This window comes from Fusarium pseudograminearum, chromosome 1 (genome assembly GCF_000303195.2).
Source record: "Fusarium pseudograminearum CS3096 chromosome 1, whole genome shotgun sequence".
NCBI lineage: Eukaryota > Fungi > Ascomycota > Sordariomycetes > Hypocreales > Nectriaceae > Fusarium > Fusarium pseudograminearum.
Window position 1 is genome coordinate 7,700,126 of NC_031951.1, and position 26,263 is coordinate 7,726,388.

Sequence of the window (26,263 nt, forward strand, 5' to 3'; positions counted from 1 at the left end):
CTTCATCACTTGCGATACAAGTTAGACAATAATATTTACATTGGTAACTATAAATACTGGAGAAAATAATACAGCGGTCCCAATAGAGAGACATAACTTCAGAAACGTTTCCAGCTGCCGTATTAGTACTTCTTAAAGAACTTGATGGGAAACTTGGTGCCCATCTCCTTGTACGCAAGAGGGTTAGGATGCAGACCATCTCCAGAATCGTACTGAGGGAGCAGCTTATCTCCCTTTCCAATCAACGAAGCAAAGTCAACCGTGTGGTCAAAAGTCCCATTGCTCAAGATCCACTCGTTGATAGCGACCCTAGTCACCTCTCTCTCAGGAGCATAGTACTGGTTTCCGAGCATTTGGGTAATGGTGGCTCCGATGCTGGTCATGCCAGCCTTCTTGATATCGCCGGCAATTTGTTGGTAGGCGGCGATGAGACCATTCTTGACCTTCTTCTGGGTGGCGGCGTCGGTGGCGGATGGGCCAATGTCGTTAACACCTTCGAAAATGACAACGAACTTGGCACCGGGTTGCTCAAGAGCGTCTCGCTTGTAGCGTTGAAGAAGGGGAGGGCCAAGACCACCCTGGAGAATCGCGTTACCGCCCGCAGCCATGTTGTTGACAGCGACGTTCTTCAATCCTGAGGCTTGGAGATGCGCAGCAAGTGCATCAGACCAACTATAAACGGTAAGTCAAGGTATTGTCAAGTTGTTTAGTGTACTCACCGATCATTTGTGTCATCAGTGCTGCCTCGTCCATCAGTGATACTATCACCCAACAGAACAACAGCAAAGTTATCCGCAGGAGCCCAAGCATCAACACCGTTAGCAAAGTACCAATGCTTAGTGCTTCCTCCAGAAACAGAAGCAGCATTCACATGGTTGCCATTCTGCATCCAAGAAGTAGTTCTGCTACCAGGGTGTCCGGTGATGGTGTTTCCAGCTTGACCTTTCTCGGTGTACACAGACAAAGCAAGGTTTGACAGAGGCTTTAGTTTAAAGTCGATAGGGTCAGAGTAGACAATCTCTCCTGCAGGCACAGAGACGGACTTCTTTCCGTTAAACTTGAGCGTCTTGGCGGTTTTGGTGTCAATTTCACCAACACCAGCCTTTCCACCAGCTGGTAGAGCGATGGTAGCTGCATTGATGGGCAGTTCCGTCTTGCCGAAGATGTTAGAAAATCGAATTCTAATTTTCTCGGCGCCAATTGACATGTGGAATGTCTGACGCAGCGTAGTGTTTAGGAATTGAGCAGCAAGATCTGGTCCTCCCTTTGAAACCTTATTAGTACCGATCGCAGCCTTGAACGTCTACTAGAACGAAGTACTTACAAAAGGCGCTGGGGCAAGATTGGCAGGCTCGACAATCTGAGGCATAGACGCCCATGAGCCAACCCAGTGGCGTTTCTCATTCTTGCTTGGCGCAGCAGTGCTTGAGAAGGCCAAACCGGCTATTAGCAAAGCCTTTGTCGTGATACCACCAAACATGTTTGCAAGATTGTAGTGCTACCCGCAAAACGAAGGACTGGGAAGGTAACGATCGAAGCTCAAGATGGGACGACGATGTTAAATAGTGGCTATAACATGGATAGTGTCAAGCTATAATAGCCCATTAGGCTAAATACATAGTAAATCATGGGGGATCGACGTCTGAAACCACTTTTGCCGACTACGACTTCTTCCAATTGATGGATCTTGTGCCTCCGCAATGCCGGATGGGTCTTGGCCTAAATGAAACCCTGTTCTGTTTATAGCCGGTAGACGACATACTCGGTTGTCAACGTGATGACCCCACTAAGTATCATCATTCATCTCTACTCTGCCTCGAATAAATTAATAGTTTGCTAGTGGTATGTCCAGGCAATTGTAGCATGTTATTTGAGTTTGTTGTAACGCATACAACTAGTGACCTAATTCTAATTAATTCAACATGTGTTTGCTTGACTCGCTGACCATCCAAGCTGATGCTTATGTCCTTCCATTAATCTTCATTTTGGTACTGTTGCTACCCGCTAGAAATGGCCAATAGAAAGTTCTGAGTATGTTTGTGTTTTTCAATAAGTTGATGTAATAGACTGACGCGAGAAGCAGGAACAGATGTAGAGAATAAACAGAGAATGAACGGTGAACATGGAAGAAGCGATAAGCTATACATGAACGACATAGAATAATCGCATTGCGCATAGTCTCGATACTATCATTCCTAGAACAGAATAATTGCTAGAGTTAGAAGACACTGCCCGATGCAATTCATCCCTCTACGCAGTTAATTATAGGCAGTGGGCTAGGGCTCATATTGATGCTGTTGTACTACCTCGCATTGACCACAACTGATTGCACAGAAACATAGAGGAGATAAATCACATTCATCGATACTGACAACTACATACTTGTATAGCTATATCACTCTGAACAATAGATATAGTTTTTGTTGGAAATCTGACCAGGAAACCTTGCCACGTGCAACAGCACATCCGTATATTAACAATATAGGATGTCACACCTAGAAAGTATCATCAAACAGATTCACCGAGCGATGCACGTTTGCCACAAGAAACGAGAGATGTTACCTGGAAAGGCTTCCCGTCAACGAACCATATCCATGAGTTCAAACCAATCGTAGTATTTCTAACTGCAGGCTGCCATTGTACTTCACCTGTAGTATACGCAATCCTCAACAAATAACAAGATTGCTTGTCAGTGAAGTGTTTTCTTTGAATGAAGCACGTCATAGGAGAAAAAAAAGCAAGCTAAGAGGCTCTGCAAATATCAATAGCCCTTTCCCGTGCCTCTACAATTTCTATTCTTCCTCTAACTTCTTCATCATTTTTCGATATACAAGTCTTGTCTCTTCTTCCAGTAATAACTGGTCGGGTCTTCCATCCTCTAGTGCAGTGCTTGTGCTCTGTAACGTAAGTTCACACCACATACTCTGATACTACTACTGTGAGAAAGCCCTTTCTTAATGAATGATATAGTAGCACCCTCAGCTATGACGATAGACTACGAAATTATTGACCCGGATGGGGACACTTGGATCATCATATCCTCCCCGACTGTATCCCCTGAGGGCACGGATGATACAACCACTACCGATGATCCAGTGGCTGTAGAAGAGGTGGCGACTGTAGGGGAGTCCGTTGCTGAAGGGCCAGGGGGTATCCACGACCATCCTATGGCTCTTGCCACTGATGAGACTGCGAACTGCCAAGAAGGTCAGATCTAGCAACTAAAACGTATCTTGTTATTGACGTACAACTGACCAATGTCGCGCGGCTGTATAGGCAACGATCCAGTAGCAGAACTATGGATCAAGGTGTCCAGAAAACATCTCTCAGTGGCATCTCGACGTGCTAGGATAATGTTCCAAGGAGACTACCTTGAAACTCAGAAATCGGAGAGTGATGGCCATTATCACTGGAAAATGGAGGCTTTGTTTCATCCTGAAGCTCTGTCGATCGTCTTGCGGATTATCCATGCACAAAATCAGGGTTTGCCGGATAGCGTCACGCTCAAGATGTTGGTCGAGATTGCTACAGTTGTAGACGATCTGCAATGTTCCGAAGCTCTATATTTCTTCACCAGAGCGTGGACCAGTAGAATCTCCCAATCTATTCCGTCTCACATGTGCGACGACCTTATTGAGTGGATTTTTATTACGTCCGTGTTTGGACTGGACAATCGTTTGAAACATGCGATGAATGTTGCAATGATGGAAAGCACCAGGCGCATCGATAATCTAGGACTCCCTATTCTCCCATCGATCATCGGTATGAGCACCTTATATTTGTAATCATGATTCTAATCAGAGCAGACAGGATTGAAACGAACAGACAGAATCTTTTAAAAGATCTCGCTGATCAGCTGCATGCCGCCTTAGGCAAACTATGTTCAGGAAGCCCTTGTAATGCAGCCGAATGCGTTTATGTAATGGTTGGGGCACTGACAAAACACATGAAAGAGATGAACGTGCTCTGTCCGCGTCCCGAAAGTCCTTTTCCAGACTTGAGTCTGTCCTCAGCATTTGAGGCTGTGCGAAGCTTCAACTCGCCGTCTCTTTATCTCCCATCCGACAGTGCGATCCGCGAATCAGCCTTTAGATGTAGTCCTTCCTTGGAAGACTCTCAGGAGAGTGTTTGGGTGCTGGAAGAGGACAAAAATCAGCATCAGATGGACTGGTTTGGAGAGGTGAGACAGACGAACCAGACAAAATCCACAACCGATACCCCCAAGCAGCTCAGAGCTCACCAGTGTCGACTACAGACTCACCTAAAGCCTGGGATAGATCGTTTGAAGGCCAAGGCCAAGGCCCTGAATCTGAGTGGTGCATGGATGGGCTTGGGATAGACCTTCAAGGTTTCCACTCGGTTATCTTCAAGACTGAAAGTGGGAAACAAGCTGATAGAAAACCTAGATAGACAGTGAAAGATGGCCTTATAACTGGTATGAGCTGATGCCTAGCCCAATCGTGAAGCTCTGACTGTGTGGTAATCTTGTGACTCCCCTTGGTCTCAGACCGAGGCAGTGCCAAGGTTGGAATGAGAAGTGATGTCTATGACTATATCCAATCGGAACAAAGGGAATTAATGTTGTAGACGGGAGATTTGTGCTTATTGCTGACCTTTTGCTCGATGAGGAGTAGATTTCAACCATCACATGGCACTACAAACACAAACTTGAAGAATCAGTTGGAACACAATGAGTTAAGCAGAAGTACAAGGAGCCCGGGAAATGAAAATGTAAGAAGACTGCTAGGAATAGATTAAGATGATAATTTAATCTAATGGCATCGCTTAGAAGCTTAACGAAATGGTGCTATAGCAGACAGCGTCCCCAAAGCTGCAAGTAACACAGAACGGCCGCAAAAACAACCCTTAGTATGTTTACTCCTGTCTTAGATACTCCTTTATATCCTAACATCTTCTTTCCAGTTAACTACTGCAAGCCCATGTTTTCCATTGCTCCGCAAGGGCCGTTCGCATACGTGTTGCTCGGTGGGCTATTTGGAAGCGAATAGTAGTAAGCCCACATCGCTTGGCCATTAGGGCAAACGTTTGAGGTTCCTGATGGCACGTAGTGAATGCAATCACTGCCGCCTACTGTCATGCTCAATAAACAGTTGGGTCGTTTCAAACACTCGACGCAGCAGTTGTAAGCCCCATTAGCTGCATCACCGCCGATACCATCTGCGAGAGCCCCTAGATTTAGAGCCAAATTGATATCATTACCGCCATTGGCACTTGATATAAAGGCATCTGCTCCGCAGGCTTCGTAAAAGTCTGGAGCAGGTAGAATAGTTTCAACGGTGACTTGAGTTACCCATGTTAGTTTCTATGTGATATTTGACAGTTATTTTCAGGGACTTACTTATTTCGGTAGATACTGAGGGGGCCTGGCGAGTGACTGTATCCCGGACTACAGTGATCGGTGAGACTGTTTCCAATATGGTCTCGGTAACCTTGGGAGGGTAGTTTGTGTGGGTGACAATCTCAGTGGTTGTGGTCATTTTGGTCTTTGTCTTGGGCGCCAGAGTCTTACGAGGACCTGGGATGGTAGTGGTGACAGTTTTGATAGTAGTCGAAGGAACCCTCTTGGTACAGTCCACTCGCTGAACATGTAAAGACTCGGGTGGAATGATAGGAAAGACTTCTTGGTTCTTTCTGACTTTAAGCTTCTTTGGTACCCACTGGCTGTCAGAGCTTTTGAGATACTTAAAGCCTATCGGGGCAGCGATGGTCTTGGTACTCCATTTTGTTGTGGTAGTATATGAGGTCGAAGTCGAAGTCGTTGTAGTATAGGAAGTTACCCTTTGGGTTTGCGTACCTAGAGACAATCAGCGATGGTCCTTGCTTTAGGAAGTTAAGTGCTTACTGGTGATAACGCTGGTGGCTACTTCGACATCAGGCGCAGCATCTGTTGTGACGGTGCTCTTTGCCGTCTCGGTTACAGTTGTCGTACGAGGTTGAGGAACCACAATAACGTTGGTTTTGCGGATAATCCTCTTGATGACAGTGACCTGGTTTTTGATGGTGGTGGTAGCCCGGGGAATTTTGTTAGACGCAATGCTTGCAGTGCCAAGTTTACTGGTGCAGAGAACGTCAGAATTGACCGCAAGGGCCTCATTGCCGAGGGTGAGAAGAACGAGAAGGGCAGGTTTCAAAGCAACCATTTTGACGTGGATTTGGGGGACTCAATTCACACGGCTAAGGAATGGACAGCCAATAAATATAACTATTTTAATCGCCGTTCTAGAACTTACCTTAAGTTGATTGGGAGCGAGAAGCCACAGAATAGACAGTCCGAGATTCAATTTATTGATTATCAGACCCTCTTTTCCAACTCAGCTGAAATTTACGACAGGGGATATTGTGACGGCTAATAGGTCAATGGGAACTAAGCACGGAGATAGCCCAGTAGATAGTTCAAGAGACTAGTGATGATCAAGCGCGACAACCTTATACTATTGGGATCTAGGCCATACGGTGTAAAATAAGCGAGTTGCCTGAATGTTAAATGACTCTTTTTCTGACACTATGCTGTGGATAAAGGAAAACGGCGCTATGTTATTCTATCTGTATGTTTTGTAAGTATTGACTTGCGAATGAATTATGGAAGTGCGGACTGAAGACAACCACCGCAAAACAGGAAGAAAGCCAACATATGTGCACCAATCGCAAAGCCACCTTGTATATCATCCATCACAAGGGTATATATCAGAGAAACACACAAAGACACCAAAAAGCCCACACATCCGCAAAGAAATACAGCAAACGGATCAAGTCCCTCGATGAAACGGATACCCCACCCAACTGAGCTCCCTTTCCTAGGACAAGCACAGAGCTTCTTTCCTAATTTCTTTGGTATCCTATTAAACAAGACAGGAAGAACTTCAGCATGGTCTGGATTCTCAAACAGATGCGATAAAAGGTTTGGTCCGATAGGTGGGCTGGTATCACACTGTTCAAAATCGTACTCGATACGTGCTTCACTTCCAGGAAGTGAGGGACACTGTTGGATGTTGACAATCTCACTCAGAAAGATTTCAAACTATGTCTTCAAATTAGCCTATATAGAGGTTATCGTCAAGAGGCAGATAACATACCTTGACAAAGTCTATGGATGATACGCGCCGAAGCCAACGCCACCTGACGGCACGTCGTGAATTGAAATAAGTGTATCGTAACGCGTTGAAGAAATCCCGGTCAGAGTGAATTTTGCAAATATCAGGCTGGTGTGCCTTTGAAACCAGCTTCCTAAATGGTGCACACACTATGAGAAACCTGTGCTTTGGGTCTACCGCTGATACTTGTGTGGCAGACGAAGCATGGCAGGCTTCGTCAAATCTTTGACGTTGGTTGAAGATGGGTAGCTTTCCTGATGTCTTCTTTAATAAAGAGACGGGAAGTGAACTTTTTATGATAGAAGAGAGATTTGCCATGGTCGTTTTAACTGAGGTTGGCCCCGTATTATCTACGAGCTCAAGATTCATCTCCTCATAATCATTTAGCAAAGTCTGCAACTCTTCGATTGCACCTGTTCGATTCTCAAGGTAATCATCGTAACTCTTGTGCCCACATCGCTAAACCAATAGTTAGTATACAGGACCTCTCTTTTGGTTATGGGATACATGCACATGACCAAGAGACACGAGCCCGATGTGCTATTTTAGGGCGTTTCCAGTGTTTTGAAACTAGATAGTTGAAGGATTGCCTGATACTGTAGCTCGTCTCGGATGATGACTCTGTGTTGGTTGAAGCAAAGAGCCTCAGAGCTGAAAGTAAGCTTTCGAACGGTGCGCCTTCAAAGATGAATTGTTGTATGTTGTCGTAAATTATGTTCTTCTCGTCTGTGTCCAGATCCTCCGTTTCTTCAATTTCTTCGGTGTAACCGTCTAGTGGCAACCCTTTTGTCTGTATGATCGACGGCCACTTATTCATGCTAGTGAGCTCACTAATGTGGCATTCGACGATTCGACTGGCAACTGTCCGCCGAGACATACCCACGAATCTTGCCGCATCCTTGTTTAGACGGCTAGTTGCATGGGCCCTCAAGTCACGAGAGAAGCGAGACAGATACCTCGCGATAGTCTTTGTAGCCCCATCTTTGTGCTGAGACATCCTCACAATCTGCGGCCATAGATGTCTGAGACTGAATTCATTGAGTAATTCCTGGAATAACATGTCCGAGGCCTCTTGTTTTACGTCATCAGGGAATGTTAGGTTTGTAGAAGGAGCTGAAACCTGACTAAATACAGACGCGCCATCATAATCGTCTGAAATATGGCCTCCGTCGACATCGTCCTTCTCTTTAGCCGAGTCAACGAATCCATAAGAGGAACTGTGGGATGAGCAGGCGTGACCGACGAAGATGGTTCGTTTATCAATTCCTTGACCTGGTTGATGTCGATCAAAAGAGGGACATGGATTGATGGCATGAATATAGTAAACACAGTGACATGCCGCATAGCGTTCTGTAATTTGATAACACATTTTTGACGATTGTAAGATTCAGAAAAATAGCGCTCAGAAGTGGATAATGTTTTGAACACTTGATTGTCTGTAATTGGTTACGTTCTATGCAGTCAGACATGTTTCGGAGTACAGAACAGATTCGGAAATCAGGCTCCGGTAGCCATGTTGATTATGTATAAGGAAATACCTGCCATTTTGTAGGCATCATCGGATATTATAGGACCAGCCATTGTAACAGAATTGATCCTCTGACTATTTACAGATATAATATGTAAAACACCATGCTCAAGAAGTGGAGCTGACCATGCGACTGAAACTACGATAATTTGGGATATTGAATTGCAAGATAAATGTTGAAATCGCCGGATGATCGGCATTAAAGCCCCGATGATAACTAACCCTAGTTTATCTAGTTGCCAGCATGCAGATAAGTCTTAATTTAGTAACAACGCGGCAGGCTATGCCAATAATTGATATGATTGGAAGGTATCCTGGCGGTGAGAAAGCTCAAGTAGAGGCTTGAGGCGTCAGAAATAAATGGCCTGGGACCATGTCCAGTTACACACAAGCTGTCCTGCCCTCGCTCTGAAAAGATCGACTGTTTTGAGGCCCTGGGAGGGGCTGAAGCGACGTCCCGCATGTGCCACGCTACAAGTGTGGTGGGTTGTCAAGTACTAATTCGATATTAAGGTTGTCTCGGCAAACTAAATCCTGAAAAGGTCGTATCTGATGTTTGCTTTGGACACGTGCCCATTAAACCGAATCAACCGGGTACTGAATTGGCACTCAGTCACGGAGGCTTTGACAGCAGAGATGAGGTCTATAGTCTACTGTAACATACGGTAAAGGGTACAAATCTTCGGGGGCCGGGCGTGTCAACAGCCCGTCAGCAGAACTGAGGGGCATCGTGTCGTGCAACTTTGTCACCAATTGGTTGCGTCTCATAGCGTATGGCGTTAGTCTAATTATAAATACTGTCGTTTAACACGCGTAATTATTCCCTTTGCCTCGTAATGCACGAACCCACCTCCAAACCCATCTTCCCACCTCATCCAAACTACTGCAGTTCAGATATTCGGAATAGTATCTCTGTGGAATCATCATGGTGCTCGCTTCATTGCGAAATTGGCGAGCGCAGTGGCTACCTCCAAAGCCAAAATTTACTGAGCAGGATGTGCTCGCTCAGAATGGACGAGTTTTCATTGTCACAGGCGGAAATGCCGGCATCGGATACGAGTTGGTCAAGATGCTGTACGGCACAGGTGCAACAATATATATGACCTCGCGATCAAACGTCAGGATTTACCCTTGATCAGATGGAAGATTAGATTGTTAACTTATGTTCCAGGATCGTGCAGAGAGTGCCATTAAAACCATCACATCTGTTGATCCCCGCCCATCAAATCCTGGAACGATCAAGCCGCTGTGCTTGGATCTAAATGATCTCGAGAGCGTCAAGAACGCCGCTGAAACGTTTGCTAAACAGGAAAGTCGACTTGATGTGCTTTGGAACAATGCAGGCACTGGAGGAACTGGAGTCCAGGTTGGAGCCAGAACGAAACAAGGTCTCGAACCAATGGTGGGCATGCATTGCGTAGCAGCCTTACTCTTTACTCAACTTCTGATCCCCCAGTTACGTACTGCTGCTACCTCGTCGCCAAGACCGTCTCGAGTTGTTTGGACATGTAGTTTTCTCGGCGAAGCAGCGACACCAACGAATGGCATCGACTTCGATTTTCTCAAAGAAGGTAGTTCTGACCGAGTGCAGAACTATGCTGTCTCCAAAGTTGGCAACTGGATGCTAAGTCGCGAGATGGCAACGCGCTATGCCGAAGACGGGATCATCAGTGTCGCTCAGAATCCAGGCAACCTCAAGGCCGGGGCCTACGATGGTACACCAGCAATTGCCATGTTCTTCATGAGATTCTTTCTCCATGATCCGAAATTTGGAGCCTATACTGAGCTCTACTCTGGCCTTTCTTTAGATATCACCAGCGAGCATAACGGGTGCTATGTCATCCCTTGGGGACGGATCCGTTCAGATGACAAATGTCCACGCAGGGATATCATAAGAGCCATGATTCCCCAGTCTGCAGGTGGATTGGGCTATACAGGAAAGTTCTGGGACTGGTGCGAGAGGCAGTGGCAACCTTTTGTTGGTGACGTTTTCACCGGTTGACAGTAAAATATGAGATGGCCAGTCTTGAAAGATAACGTGCATTAGAAAGTAATTAGCTGATACCAATAGTTTCTGTATCTATCCATTCACTTCAATTTCCCATTCTTAGGTCTAAAAGATTTGCCTTTCCCTCGATGTTCAGCTTTCCCATCAAGATAAGTAAAACCTTTACCCTATCGCGGCAGAATGTCTCCTCACAGATATAGGAACACCTAGTCCCTACAAAATGCCTGTACCTGAAATTTGTAGGTGTGAGCCAATACGGATCATCCATGTACATGTAATGATAGAGTACCATTCTTCCATTAACGATAGTCAATTTGACCTCCAATAGAACCGGCCCCAGTAGATCGAACCATTTAAAGTGTGATCGCTGCTCCAATGGATCGTTTTTGGCGTTATTTCTTAGAAGAAAGGATTCGTCAAAAGGTAATCTTGCATGATCTGCTGCTGAACGAGTTAGTGGGAGTAACAGCCTCCAATTCCATCCATCGGATGACCAATAATTTGTCTGCCTGAAGCTTGACATATGCATTTCTAGCTCAAAAGAGGGATAATGAATTGAATTTTCAACCTCAGATGCTGTCTGGTGCATTGCATGAAGCCCAGCAAGGTAGGGTTGTGCAGATATCCAGGCTTCGTATTTTGTGGGTGATGATGAAAGAGGTTTTTCTAGACCTGATGAAATATCAAGGTAATCTATGCTCTGTAGCACTGCATCGTCGTGGTCTAGGAAGGGAAGTAAATTGAATAGGAACTCGAGCATTTCTAGAAATGTCGACCAATTGGATGACATGATTCGAAGTGCCGTAGACTTATGTTTCATGCGAACTACCAGATGGTATAGAACATAGAATCGAGAGCAAAAAGTAATCATTGTAATTTGGGGTCCTTGTAGCTCCATCAGTCCATCAATTGGCCACAGCATGTTGCGTGCGGCGACTGTGCTGTAACGGCAATCTTGAAATCTGGGAGCGAACACTCGCATTGCGTTATGTGTCAAGCTGTCGTTATATCCAAGTGCGGGTCTTCCAGTGTGGCAGGCTGTCGATTGTACTGTTAAGACTTCTTCGCAGTCTGTGGATGCTAGACCAATCCCAAGGTATGCTTCAGCCGTTGCTGGGTGGCCTGCGCCCAATATCTGCATTCGTGCTAAAAGAAGCCACCAATACCAAGGCACAGCTATGTCGGAGTTTCGCGAGTCTTTGGACATGCTGAATGCATAGTTTCCGATCATTTCGAGTATACGTGGGTGCTTAGGCGGGTAGAAACTGAGCGCTTGACAAAGAATCCAGTCCATTGTATCAGCATTGAGTCCGCGAGTGTCCTGGTGGAGGGAAAAAAGAAGTTTGTAGTCGGCGTGCCCATAATCTTCGTGTGATTGATAAACTGCTTTGGCAGAGAAATAAAATTCATCCATTCGCCCACGAAGTCTTAGTATCCAACCTTCAACAAAGGAGGCAATCGAGTAATCCTGAGGCACACCGCGAACAATTACCTCCCGGGAGGGTCGAGCTGGGATATTTATGAAATCAGATGGGTGTCTGTCACAGGGGTACAGCTCTTCATATATTGATAGCAAGTGCTTAACATGAAGGCCAGAAGATATCGTATTCGATTCTTCCGAATGGTTCAAGTCTTTGTTGTACGTTTGTAACAGCCTAGCGGTTTGTCGGGCTATGACCTTTTGGCTATCATTATCCAGTCTGTGCCTGATCCAGAAATGTATAAGAGGGTGGATGGTATATGCCCGTTGGTGATGCTGGCTGCCGTCCGAGCGCTTCAAAAATGAGTATGAACTAAGAATCCTGAAAGCCTGATAACTTTCAAACTCTGTGACGATGTCAGCCTAAGATATCAGAATTAATTGAAAGTCTGAAAGTTACCTGTGGATCTTTGGCCGATGAAGAGCGACGCAGTGATAAATCTCGGACTTAAGAACCCGCAAAGTAACAACAACTCGGCAGCTAAAGGGTTCACTTCTCGAACTGCTTCATAAGATATCTCCCACGTTGTCCAAACTGTTTTCTTGGTAGTTTCCCAGGGATAGTGTGTACCTCTACTCGTGAATGACAGTTTCGGGTGTTTTCGGTAGTGAGACAAATAATTAGACACCGGGGAGTCTGTCTCGATCATCGCAATATGATCACCTGCTTGTGAAATAGCAAGGGGAAGGTAACCTAGTTCCTGCACTAGTTCAAATGCGCTGTTCCAGTCTAAACTATACAGTTAGCTTATGCTGAACACAGTGAATGGGTTTTCAAGGCGCACCTTGTGCAGCATGGCTGACTGGAACAACTTGGCTACTCTGGTTCAATAGCTTGATTGACTCGTCAATGGTCATTCCGTCTACTTCGATGGAATTCCAATGAATAGCAAGATCTCTTCTACGAGAGGTCATGATGATGGAACCACACAATGTTGGTGGCAGCCAATCTCGAAAGTCAAAACTCTCAAGGTCATCGACATTGTCGATAACCATGAGCCATCTACAGTTTCCCTCAGATGAGAGCCATGCCAGGAACATCGTCCGCAGTGTCTCATCACCGGCAGCTGACAGAGAAGTGGGATAATCTTGTTGTGTCTTTCTTCCAACACCCTCGAACCGTTTCGCTAAAGTTTCTTCAATGTGACCGTACCAGGGCCTGTCGCGTAGACCCTGGATTTCGTAGTGTCGCTTAAGTGCGTGAACACAACTAAGAATGTCTGCAGCAGCAGTGTAGTTGCGAGATCCATCAATCCAGAATACTGACGTGTAGTCGGCATGGTGTATATGCACATACTCAGTAGCAATCTGCGTCTTTCCCATGCCGCCTGCTCCATAGAGTACTACCAGACTCAGGCCTTGACTGTTCATTGGCGATGAAAGCTTCTGACTAAGGCTTCGGAGTATTTCTTTACGTCCAGTGAAATATGGATTCCGTGCGATGCTTGAGACTATGCCCAAGGCAAATTCCTTGCCGTCATGTCCAACTCTTCGCCGCTGCGCCTGGATTACTCGTAGACCTTTACAGCAAAACTGTCAGTCTAATACAACAAATTAGGGAAGAAATTGATACCATTCCGCCACTCCCAATCTTTCCAGTTCTCATCAACCTTGGGTTTTGCAACCTTGACAAATATACGCAATCTTTTCACGAGCGTTTGGAAACCGTCGTCTTTGTTTGTTGTGAACTTCGACATGGAAGAATGATCCGCAATCAACGGGATTTCTTCTGAGTTCCTTGCTCCTGATACAATTGCTGAGTGTTTTGGCACGATCTAGAGGTAAATTAGCTGAGTCGGTTCTGTTGAGGCTAAACTCTTACAAGCAAGCTCTTTATTCCTGTATCCATCTTGAGAGTTTCATAGAAGAATATAGTTTCAATATCCTGGCTAATAGCATTGTAGTCTGACTGTAGCTCTTGTAGCCATTCCGAGTTTCGCTCCATTTTGCTCAGAATCTTTGTGTTTGTGTGGCTGACAATAGATGAGATTCGGCAAAGGACCTCGACAAGAGCAATACCTTCACCCCCTTGATGAGGTGTTCCTAGAAACGCCACTGCATATGTTGATAGTTTAATAGCCTTGAAATGCTCTAAGTGACCGACGCGGGCTAATTCAGCCTTCAATAGAGCCTGTATACGTTAGCATGTCAGTTACCGGGGTTTGCGAATCCTGGTCCCACTCACAGCTTTCAAAATGATTCCTCCAAGGCTGTGTCCGATAAATAAGATTGGAGTTCTTTCAGTCTAGCGATAACTCGTCAGGTCAATTGTCCAAAATAGAACTGATCAAATTACCTCAGTCAAACGACGCTCGGTACTCAAAGTAGTCAGAAGCGCCGTGGCATGGTCAGAGACATCCCAATTAAGCGGTGTCTCACTACCGCGCGTTCTCGAATCATGACTGTAAGAGAATATTCGAGCGCAAGGAATTTCCACTGGCAGGAGATCTTGGAGCCAAAACACCTTATTAGAGGCAGTCCATGATCTTCTCCAGTGTCCATCGAGCCCATGGACCGCGACAATACTGCGGGGATGTCAACTTATGTAAATTATATGGAACATAGAAATAAACCATACTCAACACAATGTTCCGACGAGTCTGGGTTTGTTAACTGGTATAGCTTCTGTCCCAGCCCATGCTTTGCGTCTTCGACAGCACTGCCTGATTGAATAACAAGGCATAGCCACTGTGCAGCCCAATCAGCCTAGAAACGATTGATAACAAACAAACACTCACAGTTAGAAGTAGGACGAGCGTAGATAAAGAGGTCGAGTGGCCTAACATGACGGCAGATCAGGTTGAATTCGGGCGCAAATTTCTCAGCAGTAGTGGTCTTTGTCCCATGAGAAAAGTCAATGTGTGCAGGATTAAGAGTTTGCAACCCAAACAATTCCGAGTCTGAGATACCTGAAGCTGAAAGAGCTGCAAGTGTACCTTAAAGGTCAGGCATTAAGAATTACTGAGCGCTTATGAAGTGACTGTGAATGGTCATGTCAGCTCGCCTCACTTTTGAAAGGCTTGGCTGCACTGATCTACGTTGAGGCGGGGGGTTGAAAACCAGATGGATCACGAACTGAAATTAAACATTTTGTTTTTTTTTATCTCTTTAGATATTATTTTAGCTTAACTACCTATCTTCTTTCTGCTCGAGAGCCCATGATGACGTCTCCGGCAGCGCCATGTCCTCCTCCTAGTCCTCCCGAACCGATTTTGTCTGAAACTGGCACAATGCCAGGGGTATCATCTTCAATGACTTCAACGCCGAAAATAACACCAACATGGATTACAACAACTTCTGAACCTGATACCTCAGCGGAAGAATACAAAATGTTTATCACCCTCGTCTTTGGAGTTTCTCTCTTCGGGGCATCAACCTTTGCTGTAGCAATCGGTCAGATGACGAATCCAGCAGACATATGGGAACCCGAAAAGCCTCCATTCTCTATGGAAAGGGTTCGAAATTTTCTAGGAGCTGCCTGGCTTTGTTTTATTCTTGCGATTGCTGTTGCTGGCTTCAGCTCGAGTCTGCTGACACTCCTCAAACATCACGCGAACAGAGCTGGGGTGAATGGCCAGGAAATGTGGAAGACTATCGCAATTACGACTTCTGTACTTCTATGGACATTGCTGGCAGTGGCCTTCCTCTTCTTGTCTCTGGCTATGGTGCCATATGCATATATCCCAGGATGGATTGCTGTGGCATCTGCAGTCCTTTTTAGTATTGGTATGGCGTGCTTGTTATTTTTCCAGGTCCGGTATGCAATATCTACACCTACCAGAATGTGCACATGACTTACTTGATCTTCAGGGCGCACTTTACAAACAATAACGGTTAGATGCCATCGGACTAGAGGGTGAAAATATATATAACCGATTTTCCAACTTCTGTACATATCGCGGTTAGCACGAAACTCCAACGAACTCTTATCTTATCGTCCAGTTATAATGGGAAAACGTTCTGCCGTGGTGCTCGGCATAAGCACTAGCCAGTGAAGGATTCATGAATAAAATAGTGCATATTCTTTGGACTCTTATCTTGAACGTTCCTCTTGAACTTCATATTTCGTTTCGACTACGATCAGTATGGTTCAAGGCGACATCGCTCTGAGGTGGGCAGGGATCCTCCTGCTCACCTCAACCAGCTACTTCGCCATCAGGCTGTACCAACAACGGGTCTGGTTTCGACGAATGGTGGAAAAATACAATATTGTCAGTTGCAAAGTTTCCTACATGTATCAAAAGAATGCGCCTTTCTAACTATGCGTAGCCAACATTACCGGGCCATTCATGGCTTCTCGGCAACTTGATCGCGGTGGGCAAGATCATGGTAGCGTACCCGACAGATGTCCACGGCCAACTGATGCCAGACTTCCTCGCTCGCGAATATCCAGAAATCGCAGAGTTTGGTGTTTGCTACATTGACTTGTGGCCAGTCTCATGGCCCATGATGGCTACCTTTCATCCAGACATCGCAGCACAGTTCACTCAGGAGACATCGCGTCCAAAGCATGAAATTATCAGAGGTCAGTTCAGACCCTTGACTGGGCTGAAAGACCTTGTTCTGGCCGAGGGGTCATTTTGGAAGAAGTGGAGAGCCACTTTCAACCCCGGCTTCTCTACGCAGAACATATCAGCCCTGGTCCCCGAGTTCATCGAAGAAGCGTCGATCTGGAAAAAGTATCTGCAACAAGTCGCCAAGGAAGACAAAGTTGTCCGCCTGGAAGATTCTGTGATGAAGGCGACATGCGACATCATCGGCCGATCTGTCTTGGGCCAAAGTCTAGGGATCCAATCTGGTGTAGATGACAAGATCTATCCTACATTGAAAGGTGCCATTGGACTTCTTGTCACCGATTGGTCGCCGCCCAACTGGACTCGTCTTCTGGACCCCTTCCGAGGCAGACGTCTTGTAAGCTTGAACCAGAAGTTGCGAAGCCAGTTGAAACCTTTGATCGAGAGTCAACTTGAGAATCATGAGAGCATTCAAGGGCCCAAGACCGTCAATGGCCTTGCTATCCGTACATACCTCAAGGATACTGGAAAGGAAGGCATCTTGAAGTCCGGTGTCGATACTGAGTTTCTTGATGTGACGATTGAGAACCTCAAAATCTTTCTTTTTGCCGGTCATGATACTACTGCATCCACGCTCTGTTTCGCTTACAACTACCTTCACCATCATCCAGATGTTCTAGCGAAACTACGAAAAGAGCACGATGAAGTCTTAGGTCCTGATCCCAACTCTGCAACATCAATTATCTCCGAGTCACCTACGATTTTGAATCAACTCGTTTACACCACAGCAATCATCAAGGAAACCCTCCGCCTTGAGCCACCAATTGGCTCGTGTCGAGAAGGCTCTCCGACATTCTTCCTCCGACACCCTGAAACAGGACAGCAGCTTCCCACAGATGGCTTCATTCTCTTTTCAGCAAGCAAAGCCATCCACCGTAATCCAAAGTTCTGGTCCAACCCTGATAAGTTCTTACCAGAGCGCTGGCTGGAGCAAGAATTTCATCGAACTGCTTACCGCCCGTTTGAGCTGGGTCCCCGGGGTTGCATTGGACAGGAGCTTGCTTTAACAGAGTTGAGATTACATCTTGCTATGACAGTCAGAGATCTGGAGATTATTCCTGCGTATAAGGATGAAGCAGATACGTTATATGGATACCAGGCCTACCAGGCGCATATGCCTAGTGAGCTCACAGCTCATCCGAGTAAGGGTATGCCCGTTAGAGTGAGACTGCGAAAGGTCTAGGATCACAGGCGCGACGCTTTCTACGTATCGAAAAATAATTATTGCCATTTTAATACGAGAAAAGCTTCAGCCTAGGAACATACAGATCACGGTACATACAGGCTAAACGCCTAAAGCTGTATGAAATTCTTGTTTAGTACGTATCAGAATTCTACTTGAGCCCATGGTTGGATGAGCACACATATGAAGCCTAGATAGCTGTGAATATGTGGATACATGTCACTGAATGGCATTCTGTAAGCCTTTTAATAAAGTTATTCAACCCTTTTGCAAATGTTTCCCTCTCGAATTAATTATTAGCTTCTCTAGAAGCATCTATCGTATCTTCTTTTAAGCTGCAGTTGCTTCTGTTTCACCCCATGGCACACGGTTTGCCATTGAATCGCTGTTCCGATCATCGATTCTTACCCGTCTTAGGTCCTTTGTCTAGTTCGCCCTGGTACAGTACTAGGAGTCCCCTGTCTTCTTCCTTTGAACTATTAAAGCATGAAGTGCACACCATCTTGCTTTTGTCAATTGTTTTTGAAACGTCTGGTTTGTGGTTTTCCATCTGAGGATTCGAACATGGTGTTCCTTCTTTGTCTTCAAGAAATACTGTGGGGCAACGGTTGCACTGGATGATGAGTATAGTAATTAAGCACATTTTGACTGTCCTCCTCTATTTATCTCAACGTGTGGTTTGTTTGAGTTGTGCTGAATGACTGGTATGAATGGACGAATTCGGTTTGTGTGAGAAGTGGTGTATTGTCTGATGTCGATGGTGCTGGTATGATTTCTCATTCAACGGGGAAATACTTCGTCTATATAGAATGTCTTCTGCCATTACTGCTGTTTGTCAATGTAGCTGTTGCTGGACTTCATCAGTGATTATGGCTAAACGGAGTGTGATACAAAGAGTCTTGCTACACTTGAATCACGAGTGCTTCACAAGTTTGACAGCTTCACAGATTCGATATAGGTGTGATTCAAGTCTGCCATTGGATTCAACGTTAATCGCTTCATTTGCATCTTTGAACACGCCACCTCGGCAAGATTTTTCATAACATGTCCTCGCTCATACGCCTGGCCTGAGAGTTCCACTGATTAAATCATATCTATGGCCTAGTTCGACTCAATTTTGAACAAGCACGCATTATTCGCTGATGAAGTGAGGGACCTGTCACTCTGTATCGAATTTTTGATACGACATAGGCCTGACCTTTCGAGGCGACATCTACAAAGCACGGCGGGAGCGAAAACAGCATTTCGAGTCGCAAATTAAAGAATTAAAATTGTCAAGACTAAAAGGACTAAGTTACTATATTATATTGACTTCCACTCAAGCGAAAGTGGTATAGAAAACCGAACTTCTGATGGCAAGTCTGTACTAGTTGTCGCTACTATCTACCTCACTTCTAAACCTTGTGCTTCTTCATGTCTACCATAATGGCATGTTTCGTGACATAAGTTGTAAACCTATCGTGTACCTCGATGTTATCCGACTTGTCAACCAGTTCTATGTCATATTTGGCAAAGAGATATGCCAGGATGTAATGCATCTCTGCAAATGCAAGATTCTGCCCAAGACAACTTCGAAGGCCCTTTGAGAATGAGCACATGTTGGTGTCCAGACTCTTTCCATCTTCACCCAACCACCGATCAGGATTGAATTCTGCTGCATCCTTACCCCAGAGCTCCTTGCTAAAGTTCATAGTGTATGCTGACATGCCGATGATGCTACCTGCAGGGATGAATTTGTCGTCGACAACAAGAGGTTTGCTGTCTCGAGGAACGACACGCGGCAACCTTCCGGGAGACGCAATAGCGAATCGCAATGCTTCACGGACGGTAGCGTTCAGGTACGCGATTTGTTCCAAGCCCAACAGTGAAGGCAAATTCTTGACGTCAGGAATTCCTGCATTGAGACTTTCCACGAGCTTCTTCTTGACCTGGTTATTCTGACAGATTTGCACAACAGCTGCTGCCAGTGTGTAACCTGTGGTATCCGATCCCGCAATGAGCAAGTCGACTGCCTCAGCTCCCATCTCTTTCTCATCAAGATGAGACAGGCTGCTCAAAACTATACCGTGGCTAGACTTGGATGGATTCTGTTTGACGTTGAGCGCAGCTTTATGGCATTCTCTGTGGAGCTTCATCATCAATCTAGCCTCCCTGCTCACGATCTTGGCAATACCTGATGGTATAGCAAGCATGAAACCTCGGAGGGCGGGCTGATACATGAACTTCCAGAGAGTGGCAGAGACAGCATCGAATGCATCCAAGAAATCACCGTTGAAGTTTTCATCGCTGTTGTCGAGTTGGCCAAGAGGCTTTCCAGTACAGTAGTGAGAGATGATGTCGACAGTCGTGCATCTCACAGCGTTGAAGATGTTGTAAGGTCCGTTCTGGCTATCGATGCGCTTCCCGAGTTGTTCAACCTTGTCCTTGAGTAAGTTCTCTAGCCCTCCTATCGCCCTTCGAGAGAAGTATGGATTCAGGAGGCGTCTTCGTTGTTTATGGAGGTTGGGATCATGTTCGACAAAGACAGAATGGGGTGTTCCAAATCCGGCATAGAAGTCTGGTTCTTTGATATAAGTCGCAGTCTGGTTGTAAATCTCTTTGTACATCTTGACGTCGTCGATGTGTAACTCGTTTGGAGCTATTCTGATGGCTTTCGAGTCTGATCGCCTTGCGGTTAGTGGATTGGGAGTACATGAGGCTTCAAAGGGAGGACTGACTGTATTTCTCGTGTAATTTCTCAAAGACGCGCTCAGGGTTGCCCTCCTCGGATACCCGAAGCAGCCATTTTTTGGACAGACAAGCCTCTGGTGGACCCGGGAACTTGGCTAGAGGGTGCAGGTAGAGCTTGTAAATTCTGTCAACGACGAGATACACAAGATATACCACTGTTGAAATGAGAACGCCCCAGGTGATATCCGGCCTCTGGCTGTTACCAATCAAGGCCCGGATCTGGGCAATGTCTGGAATTTTCGACAGGTCCATTTTTGTTTCTTTGATGTATAATGACCAGAAACTAGATGGAAGCTATTGCAACAAAAATATGAAGAAAAGAAATGTGTGATAGCGGAACGTTATTTAGTGTCGGGGAACCCATCTTATCAACACAATTCTATCGTAGATACACACTCCCGTGGAATTTGTCATTGCATCGTGATGGAAAACTGTTCGGATGCCGGCTTCCTGGACCGGAACTCTCCGGTTTCTTCAGGAAGCCCTCATTCCGTTGTGGGTGGTCGACGATGGTCAATATTAATTCCCAGTAGATGCTATAAGAGTCAACATATCTAACCCGACTGCTAGCCCGATTTTTGTGTTCCAGTTACACATCACGACAACATTTGTTTTTTATCTTGCTGACTTGTTGTTATCCACCATTTGGATATCGTCGCGAGTGGTGAAGGGCTCAACGAAATAACGCCGTGAGATGGCCCATCGACAACAGCCATGATGTTCCAGCTTTCGAAAGAAATGTTGCAAATATGCTAAGAACAATGTCAGATTTGTCTCAGTGATTCTCGTCTGCTAGAGTTAGGATCATGTCTTGAACAATGGCACGATTCTACCCTATAGATGTTCATGGAGACTGAGTTCTCCTCTCATCAGCAAAGACTGTTGTCTCGCCGGCTTAGCCGGTCAATATCCATGTAATAATACGTTACTGCCACGCAATAACTGACTAGGGTTTTGTGTGGATAGCTGCCGGCAATTGCACGCGACAGGACAGCTGGCAAGACAACGACGAGGTTATTGTGAAATCTGACGAAGACTAGGCAACGGACATGGATGAGTTTGTATTCGAGATCTTGTCATTGGTTGTACTGTTGGTATTGCCTGTCGTAAATCGTAAATTCATGGCAAGGCGATCAAGGACTCTCAGCACAGATTGGTAATTTCGCTTGATGAGAAGAGTCGCTGGGTTCTCATTGGCAGTTAAATATAGATTTAGCATTTCTGCCACGTAAATAAAACTGGAGATTCGTCCTCTCGGAGTCCGTGGTGGACTTTTTCAAAACTCCGTACAAGCGAGGGTAGCTCGTTGCACTCCCTATCTAGACTGGACGCTAGTTACCCCAGATGAATGCAAGATCATTCTCACAAAGTCAGATTAACATGACATGTACGGGATATTATTCGTAGATATATGAAACATGACGAAAGAGATATAGTGTTAGAATATGATAGTACGTGAGTATCACCGATGCCACCACGTGTAACGTAAGACAGCATTGCTTCATTCATGCATTTACGAGAGGTGCACATACCATTCTGAGGCGCTCAGTCACTAGACAAACTAACCAACGAGGCGTTGCTTATTAGTCCATCTTCCCCGCATTTTGATCGGCATGTTGTCGGTAGGGTTTCTTCCATGGTAGGCCTAGTTACTATCTATTACTATGATTCACTTGGACCCCACTGCCGACAGATAATAAGTACTCGTATCTCTGTTCCTGACTTCTTCTACCGAGTGACGTTGTACTTCTCAACCACTTAACTACCAAGCTATCAGACCAAAGTTCCACAATGCCTACGAAAAAGGTCAGCGATGCCATGCGGCGTCGCTGTGTCATGGCTTGCGACAATTGCAAACGCCGCAAAGAACGTTGTGATGGCAATACCCCTTGCCGAAGATGCTCTGAAAGACGACCAGCCGCAGAATGCCACTATTCAGGACCTCGGACAACAACTACTCCTCGCCCAAACTTCCGCGTACGATCAACAAAACTGAAATCGATTACACCTAAAACTCCGCAGACACAGATTGTGAACTGTGAGCCTGGCGACTACTTGGGTAGCCCATTCTCCAATGTTTGTAGTCTGGTGTATGACGAGAGCGGAGGCTTGGTCTTTTTTGGAGACTCTGCAAATGAGTCTTTTCTCCAACAGATCCGCCATCTTGTTGCCCAAACTCTAGGATCGTGTCCTTTTGTCGACCAACCTATAGAATACCACATTGATCCCGACACCGCTGCTCCATCATACGCATCTTTGGCCACCATCTCGGATCCCCCGCCCAAACCAAGCATCAACGAAGCCAAATATTTCGTCAAATGGAGCATGCGAGCAACAAATGGTTTGCTGGGCGTTTGTGATCACAACACTCTTGAAGCCGAAATTTTGCAGTGGCTTGACCATTCTGACCAACCTCCGGATCTTTCGACCGCCTTGTGCTACTTGGTTCTCGCGAACGGTGCACTTCAATGTCCCGGAGATCAAACTGAAGTCGCTCATGCATACTTTTCTTACGCGACATATCTGGTCAAAATAATTTCCACCGACCGACCTAATGTCAAGTCCATTTTGTGTCATTCCTGGATATTCTTCTATCATCTCAACACGGGGAGACGAGATGCTGCATATCACTCTATCTCAGTTGCATGTCGTGGAGCATGCGGCATGGGCTTTCATCAACCTAACCGCTCACCACTCATGAGCCGCGATAGCTTTTCTTTTCGCGATCGTCTATGGAAAGCATTACGAATGATGGATACTTTCATCAGCGGCTCTCTAGGAAGACCTGTATGCACAACCGAGACGCGCAACACCAAGACGGAACAGGGCTATTCTTCCGCTATCGACATGACAGCTATTATCGATAACGTCTTGAAAGAGGTTTATGGAACAACGACTATTTCAAGAAACTTTATTTCGAACATGACGCAAGAGCATCGCTTATGGGCAAAACGAATGGCTTGTGGTCTGGAAGCGGATGGAATCGACTCGGCAGACCTGATTGAAAAATACGATCGTGAACCGAATCTGCGACTTTGTGACATCAAGGAGTCATACTACTGGTCGATCATGTTATTGACACGGCCGGTTCTTCTCGAACGGGTGAAATCTCAGATATTACGCACCGGACCTCACGGAGACCAGGATTCCGCAACCCCAGGCTCAGTTTCTGATACTGCTCTTGTTTATGCATCAGTGGACTCAGCTCTTCGAAGCATTGGTTTACTCGAAGGTCTTTTACCAAGGACAGACTTGCCGAAGCGGTTACCTTTCGCAGTACACGCGACCATGACTGCTGCATTGACGCTCGGTCTTGCAGTATTTGCAGATCTCGACCGAGTCTTTCCCCTACGAGCAAATTTGAAAATAGCAGACAAGTTGCTGCAAAAGTTTGAATTACATGACGGCATTGCTAGATATTATCGTCAAGTCGTGGAACAGCTACAATCTGTGTGTACCGAGTACATCGAGCAACGAAACAGTCGCATCGTTGAACAAAAAAGCCATTTGGTTTCCGACCTGTTTGGATGCTTGAGTGAGGAAACACAGTTGCCGAACACAGCAGGTGGAAAAAAGAATGGATGGTTATCAGTTGACGCTGACGAGTTGATGTTTCAGAGTCCCGTCTGTTCGACATCAACAGGCTGCTTGACAGAGGGTTCTACGTTGGGTACGGAGACAGACATTAGCGGCGGAAATTCATCTGACTTGTCCTTGGACTTTTTATTGGGGTCGCAGCTGACTGATATGTCTGATTTTGGGGATATGTTGGGCACGGATACATTGTTCTCCAGTCTAGGCTGGCTCTAGATGTACCTGGAGAAGGAAGAAATTTATGCATTTCAACGAAATGGGGCTTTCATGTGAACCAGGTTTCCTTTCTCACAGGGCAATACAATTGAAACACTACTCGTTCCATTATAGACGAAACCAAGTACACAAAGCCCAATATCTTACTATTCTTACTATGAGTGAAAGCAAGCATGAATACGTGGTTGTATTTTATAAGATGCCAATTTGATATAAACAACCCCACCTATGTCCTACAACCTATACATCCAAAGTGTATACCTGCCCAGGCTGAGTATCAATAGCCTTGCCAGGTGTTTCCTGTTCTATCAACCTCTTGGCCCCAGTGATATCAACGGTGAAAGGTTTGATGATGCTTAAAATGGTCAGTCATACAAATTTCAAACGAACATCGAGATAGTAAACTTACTTCACGTCATGCAAGCAGAAGAAGACATTGTTGGGTTCTCCAAGCCACTTTGTTTGTTTAACAAGGAACTCGGCCGCTGAACCTTGGAATGGCCTTCCGTTGAGGTTTGCTCGCCCACCAGCGCCAAGGATAGCGACGGTAGGCTTTGGCGTCACACAACTTGCGATACCCTCGTAAACACCAAGGTGAGTGTTGAACAGTATCGCCTTGTCTCCAGCAACAAAGTTGTACATGAGCTGACCACCATCGCAGTGCGACATGACATGCGTTTTACGGTCCTGCACGTAGTCTGCAAAGGCGCGTGTTCCATCGTCCATTTGATCGTCAGTAGCAATCTCTTTCATCCTGAAGAGACCATACTGCATAAGCCGGGTAATGTCCAAGGAACAATCATACGGGGTGGTTTCGCCAGTGTATTGGTGATCAGTGTCGAAGTGTTCAGGCAGGCCATGCGGGGTTACACCAGGGATGAGGGAGTGCAGCGATGGCCAGACATGGACTGCCATTGTTGCATATTTGACATGAGGCCTGTGAGGCGCTCCTGGTGGTGCTGGCGCTTGGTCGATGGTTCCTTCAACGGCTTTGTTGAGAATGTCTTTGGTAAACAGAGGTACTCGTTCACCTCCGCTAACAGGGATCAACTGTGTTTCGGGCACACCGGCATCTCGGAGGCGGTTGATGGCCTCGCAATTTGCAATCACTGTTGCACCAGTGCGCAGGGCTAGTTGATCTGCACCTGGGAGACTAAAGTCTAATGAGCATTGACGTATGATCTCAAGGCCATATTTAAACTCACTGATCGAAATGGGCATGGGAAATAACGATGTAGTCCACTTCTGTTACATCGTCAAGTTCGAGATATCGGTGCAAACCAACTGGCTTCTTGAGCCAAGTGTCATGAAAGATAGTCAAACCATTCCACTTGAGTCTGAAAGTGGTTGTTCCTAAACGGTTGATTCGATTAGTAAAACAAAGACCTTGAGCGGCAAGGCATGATTCTCTCGAAATTGCTTTTCGTATACATACCGAAGAACTCCAAAGTAGGTTTCGCAGACATAGTCAAGGTTTTGATCTGGTGGATAGTTCAGTTATACTGAACTTGGTCTTGTAGTAACGATAAACGTGAATTCGGAATGAGAATAGTGTGGGGAGAAAATATTCAGCTCTCTCAGCCCAACTACACGATTTTCTTATGTATCCTGCTCACAACCACTGACACTTCTGAGTATCATCTCTTTTCCTTTCTGGGACATGACTCGAATGCTACCAAAGTGGATGTGATCATGGACCGGACAGTTAAACCTCCTTCACCGACCGGATGCGGGGTGCTCCCGGGCCGGGGCTGACTTCCGATGCAAGATCACGGAACGGCCCCGATAGACTAATCAACTATCTATAGGTGTTTGCAAGAAATACACACTACTTTGTT

At 45.8% G+C, this 26,263-nt stretch overlaps 11 protein-coding genes across 11 annotated transcripts; 5 read left to right on the plus strand and 6 right to left on the minus strand.

Moving 5' to 3' along the window:
- Window positions 1-122: 122 nt before the first annotated feature.
- On the minus strand, window positions 123-1,480 carry FPSE_03760 (uncharacterized protein; the record flags this gene model as incomplete). The annotated part of the gene is made up of 3 exons (XM_009256880.1): window positions 123-672; window positions 720-1,264; window positions 1,325-1,480. 3 exons carry the CDS (start codon window positions 1,478-1,480, stop codon window positions 123-125), a joined length of 1,251 nt encoding a protein of 416 aa, XP_009255155.1.
- Window positions 1,481-2,957: 1,477 nt separating this feature from the next.
- On the plus strand, window positions 2,958-4,339 carry FPSE_03759 (uncharacterized protein; the record flags this gene model as incomplete). The annotated part of the gene is made up of 3 exons (XM_009256879.1): window positions 2,958-3,207; window positions 3,277-3,762; window positions 3,954-4,339. The coding sequence occupies 3 exons, from the start codon at window positions 2,958-2,960 to the stop codon at window positions 4,337-4,339; spliced, it is 1,122 nt and encodes a 373-aa protein (XP_009255154.1).
- A 588-nt stretch (window positions 4,340-4,927) lies between these two features.
- On the minus strand, window positions 4,928-6,161 carry FPSE_03758 (uncharacterized protein; the record flags this gene model as incomplete). Its single annotated transcript, XM_009256878.1, has 3 exons — window positions 4,928-5,301; window positions 5,360-5,815; window positions 5,864-6,161. The coding sequence occupies 3 exons, from the start codon at window positions 6,159-6,161 to the stop codon at window positions 4,928-4,930; spliced, it is 1,128 nt and encodes a 375-aa protein (XP_009255153.1).
- A 399-nt stretch (window positions 6,162-6,560) lies between these two features.
- On the minus strand, window positions 6,561-8,481 carry FPSE_03757 (uncharacterized protein; the record flags this gene model as incomplete). Its single annotated transcript, XM_009256877.1, has 4 exons — window positions 6,561-6,564; window positions 6,720-7,039; window positions 7,095-7,571; window positions 7,684-8,481. 4 exons carry the CDS (start codon window positions 8,479-8,481, stop codon window positions 6,561-6,563), a joined length of 1,599 nt encoding a protein of 532 aa, XP_009255152.1.
- Window positions 8,482-9,565: 1,084 nt separating this feature from the next.
- Window positions 9,566-10,642, plus strand: FPSE_03756 (uncharacterized protein; the record flags this gene model as incomplete). The annotated part of the gene is made up of 2 exons (XM_009256876.1): window positions 9,566-9,757; window positions 9,812-10,642. The coding sequence occupies 2 exons, from the start codon at window positions 9,566-9,568 to the stop codon at window positions 10,640-10,642; spliced, it is 1,023 nt and encodes a 340-aa protein (XP_009255151.1).
- A 699-nt stretch (window positions 10,643-11,341) lies between these two features.
- FPSE_03755 (uncharacterized protein) lies at window positions 11,342-15,217 on the minus strand (the record flags this gene model as incomplete). Its single annotated transcript, XM_009256875.1, has 11 exons — window positions 11,342-11,371; window positions 11,478-12,475; window positions 12,529-12,858; window positions 12,914-13,648; window positions 13,702-13,903; window positions 13,951-14,183; window positions 14,314-14,338; window positions 14,425-14,653; window positions 14,707-14,791; window positions 14,867-15,043; window positions 15,205-15,217. 11 exons carry the CDS (start codon window positions 15,215-15,217, stop codon window positions 11,342-11,344), a joined length of 3,057 nt encoding a protein of 1,018 aa, XP_009255150.1.
- A 240-nt stretch (window positions 15,218-15,457) lies between these two features.
- Window positions 15,458-15,966, plus strand: FPSE_03754 (uncharacterized protein; the record flags this gene model as incomplete). Its single annotated transcript, XM_009256874.1, has 2 exons — window positions 15,458-15,885; window positions 15,939-15,966. The coding sequence occupies 2 exons, from the start codon at window positions 15,458-15,460 to the stop codon at window positions 15,964-15,966; spliced, it is 456 nt and encodes a 151-aa protein (XP_009255149.1).
- A 247-nt stretch (window positions 15,967-16,213) lies between these two features.
- FPSE_03753 (uncharacterized protein) lies at window positions 16,214-17,885 on the plus strand (the record flags this gene model as incomplete). Its single annotated transcript, XM_009256873.1, has 2 exons — window positions 16,214-16,339; window positions 16,398-17,885. The coding sequence occupies 2 exons, from the start codon at window positions 16,214-16,216 to the stop codon at window positions 17,883-17,885; spliced, it is 1,614 nt and encodes a 537-aa protein (XP_009255148.1).
- Window positions 17,886-19,279: 1,394 nt separating this feature from the next.
- Window positions 19,280-20,867, minus strand: FPSE_03752 (uncharacterized protein; the record flags this gene model as incomplete). The annotated part of the gene is made up of 2 exons (XM_009256872.1): window positions 19,280-20,544; window positions 20,603-20,867. The coding sequence occupies 2 exons, from the start codon at window positions 20,865-20,867 to the stop codon at window positions 19,280-19,282; spliced, it is 1,530 nt and encodes a 509-aa protein (XP_009255147.1).
- Window positions 20,868-22,406: 1,539 nt separating this feature from the next.
- Window positions 22,407-24,425, plus strand: FPSE_03751 (uncharacterized protein; the record flags this gene model as incomplete). The annotated part of the gene is made up of 1 exon (XM_009256871.1): window positions 22,407-24,425. One exon carries the CDS (start codon window positions 22,407-22,409, stop codon window positions 24,423-24,425), a length of 2,019 nt encoding a protein of 672 aa, XP_009255146.1.
- A 240-nt stretch (window positions 24,426-24,665) lies between these two features.
- On the minus strand, window positions 24,666-25,891 carry FPSE_03750 (uncharacterized protein; the record flags this gene model as incomplete). Its single annotated transcript, XM_009256870.1, has 4 exons — window positions 24,666-24,780; window positions 24,835-25,578; window positions 25,631-25,778; window positions 25,861-25,891. The coding sequence occupies 4 exons, from the start codon at window positions 25,889-25,891 to the stop codon at window positions 24,666-24,668; spliced, it is 1,038 nt and encodes a 345-aa protein (XP_009255145.1).
- Window positions 25,892-26,263: the final 372 nt, after the last annotated feature.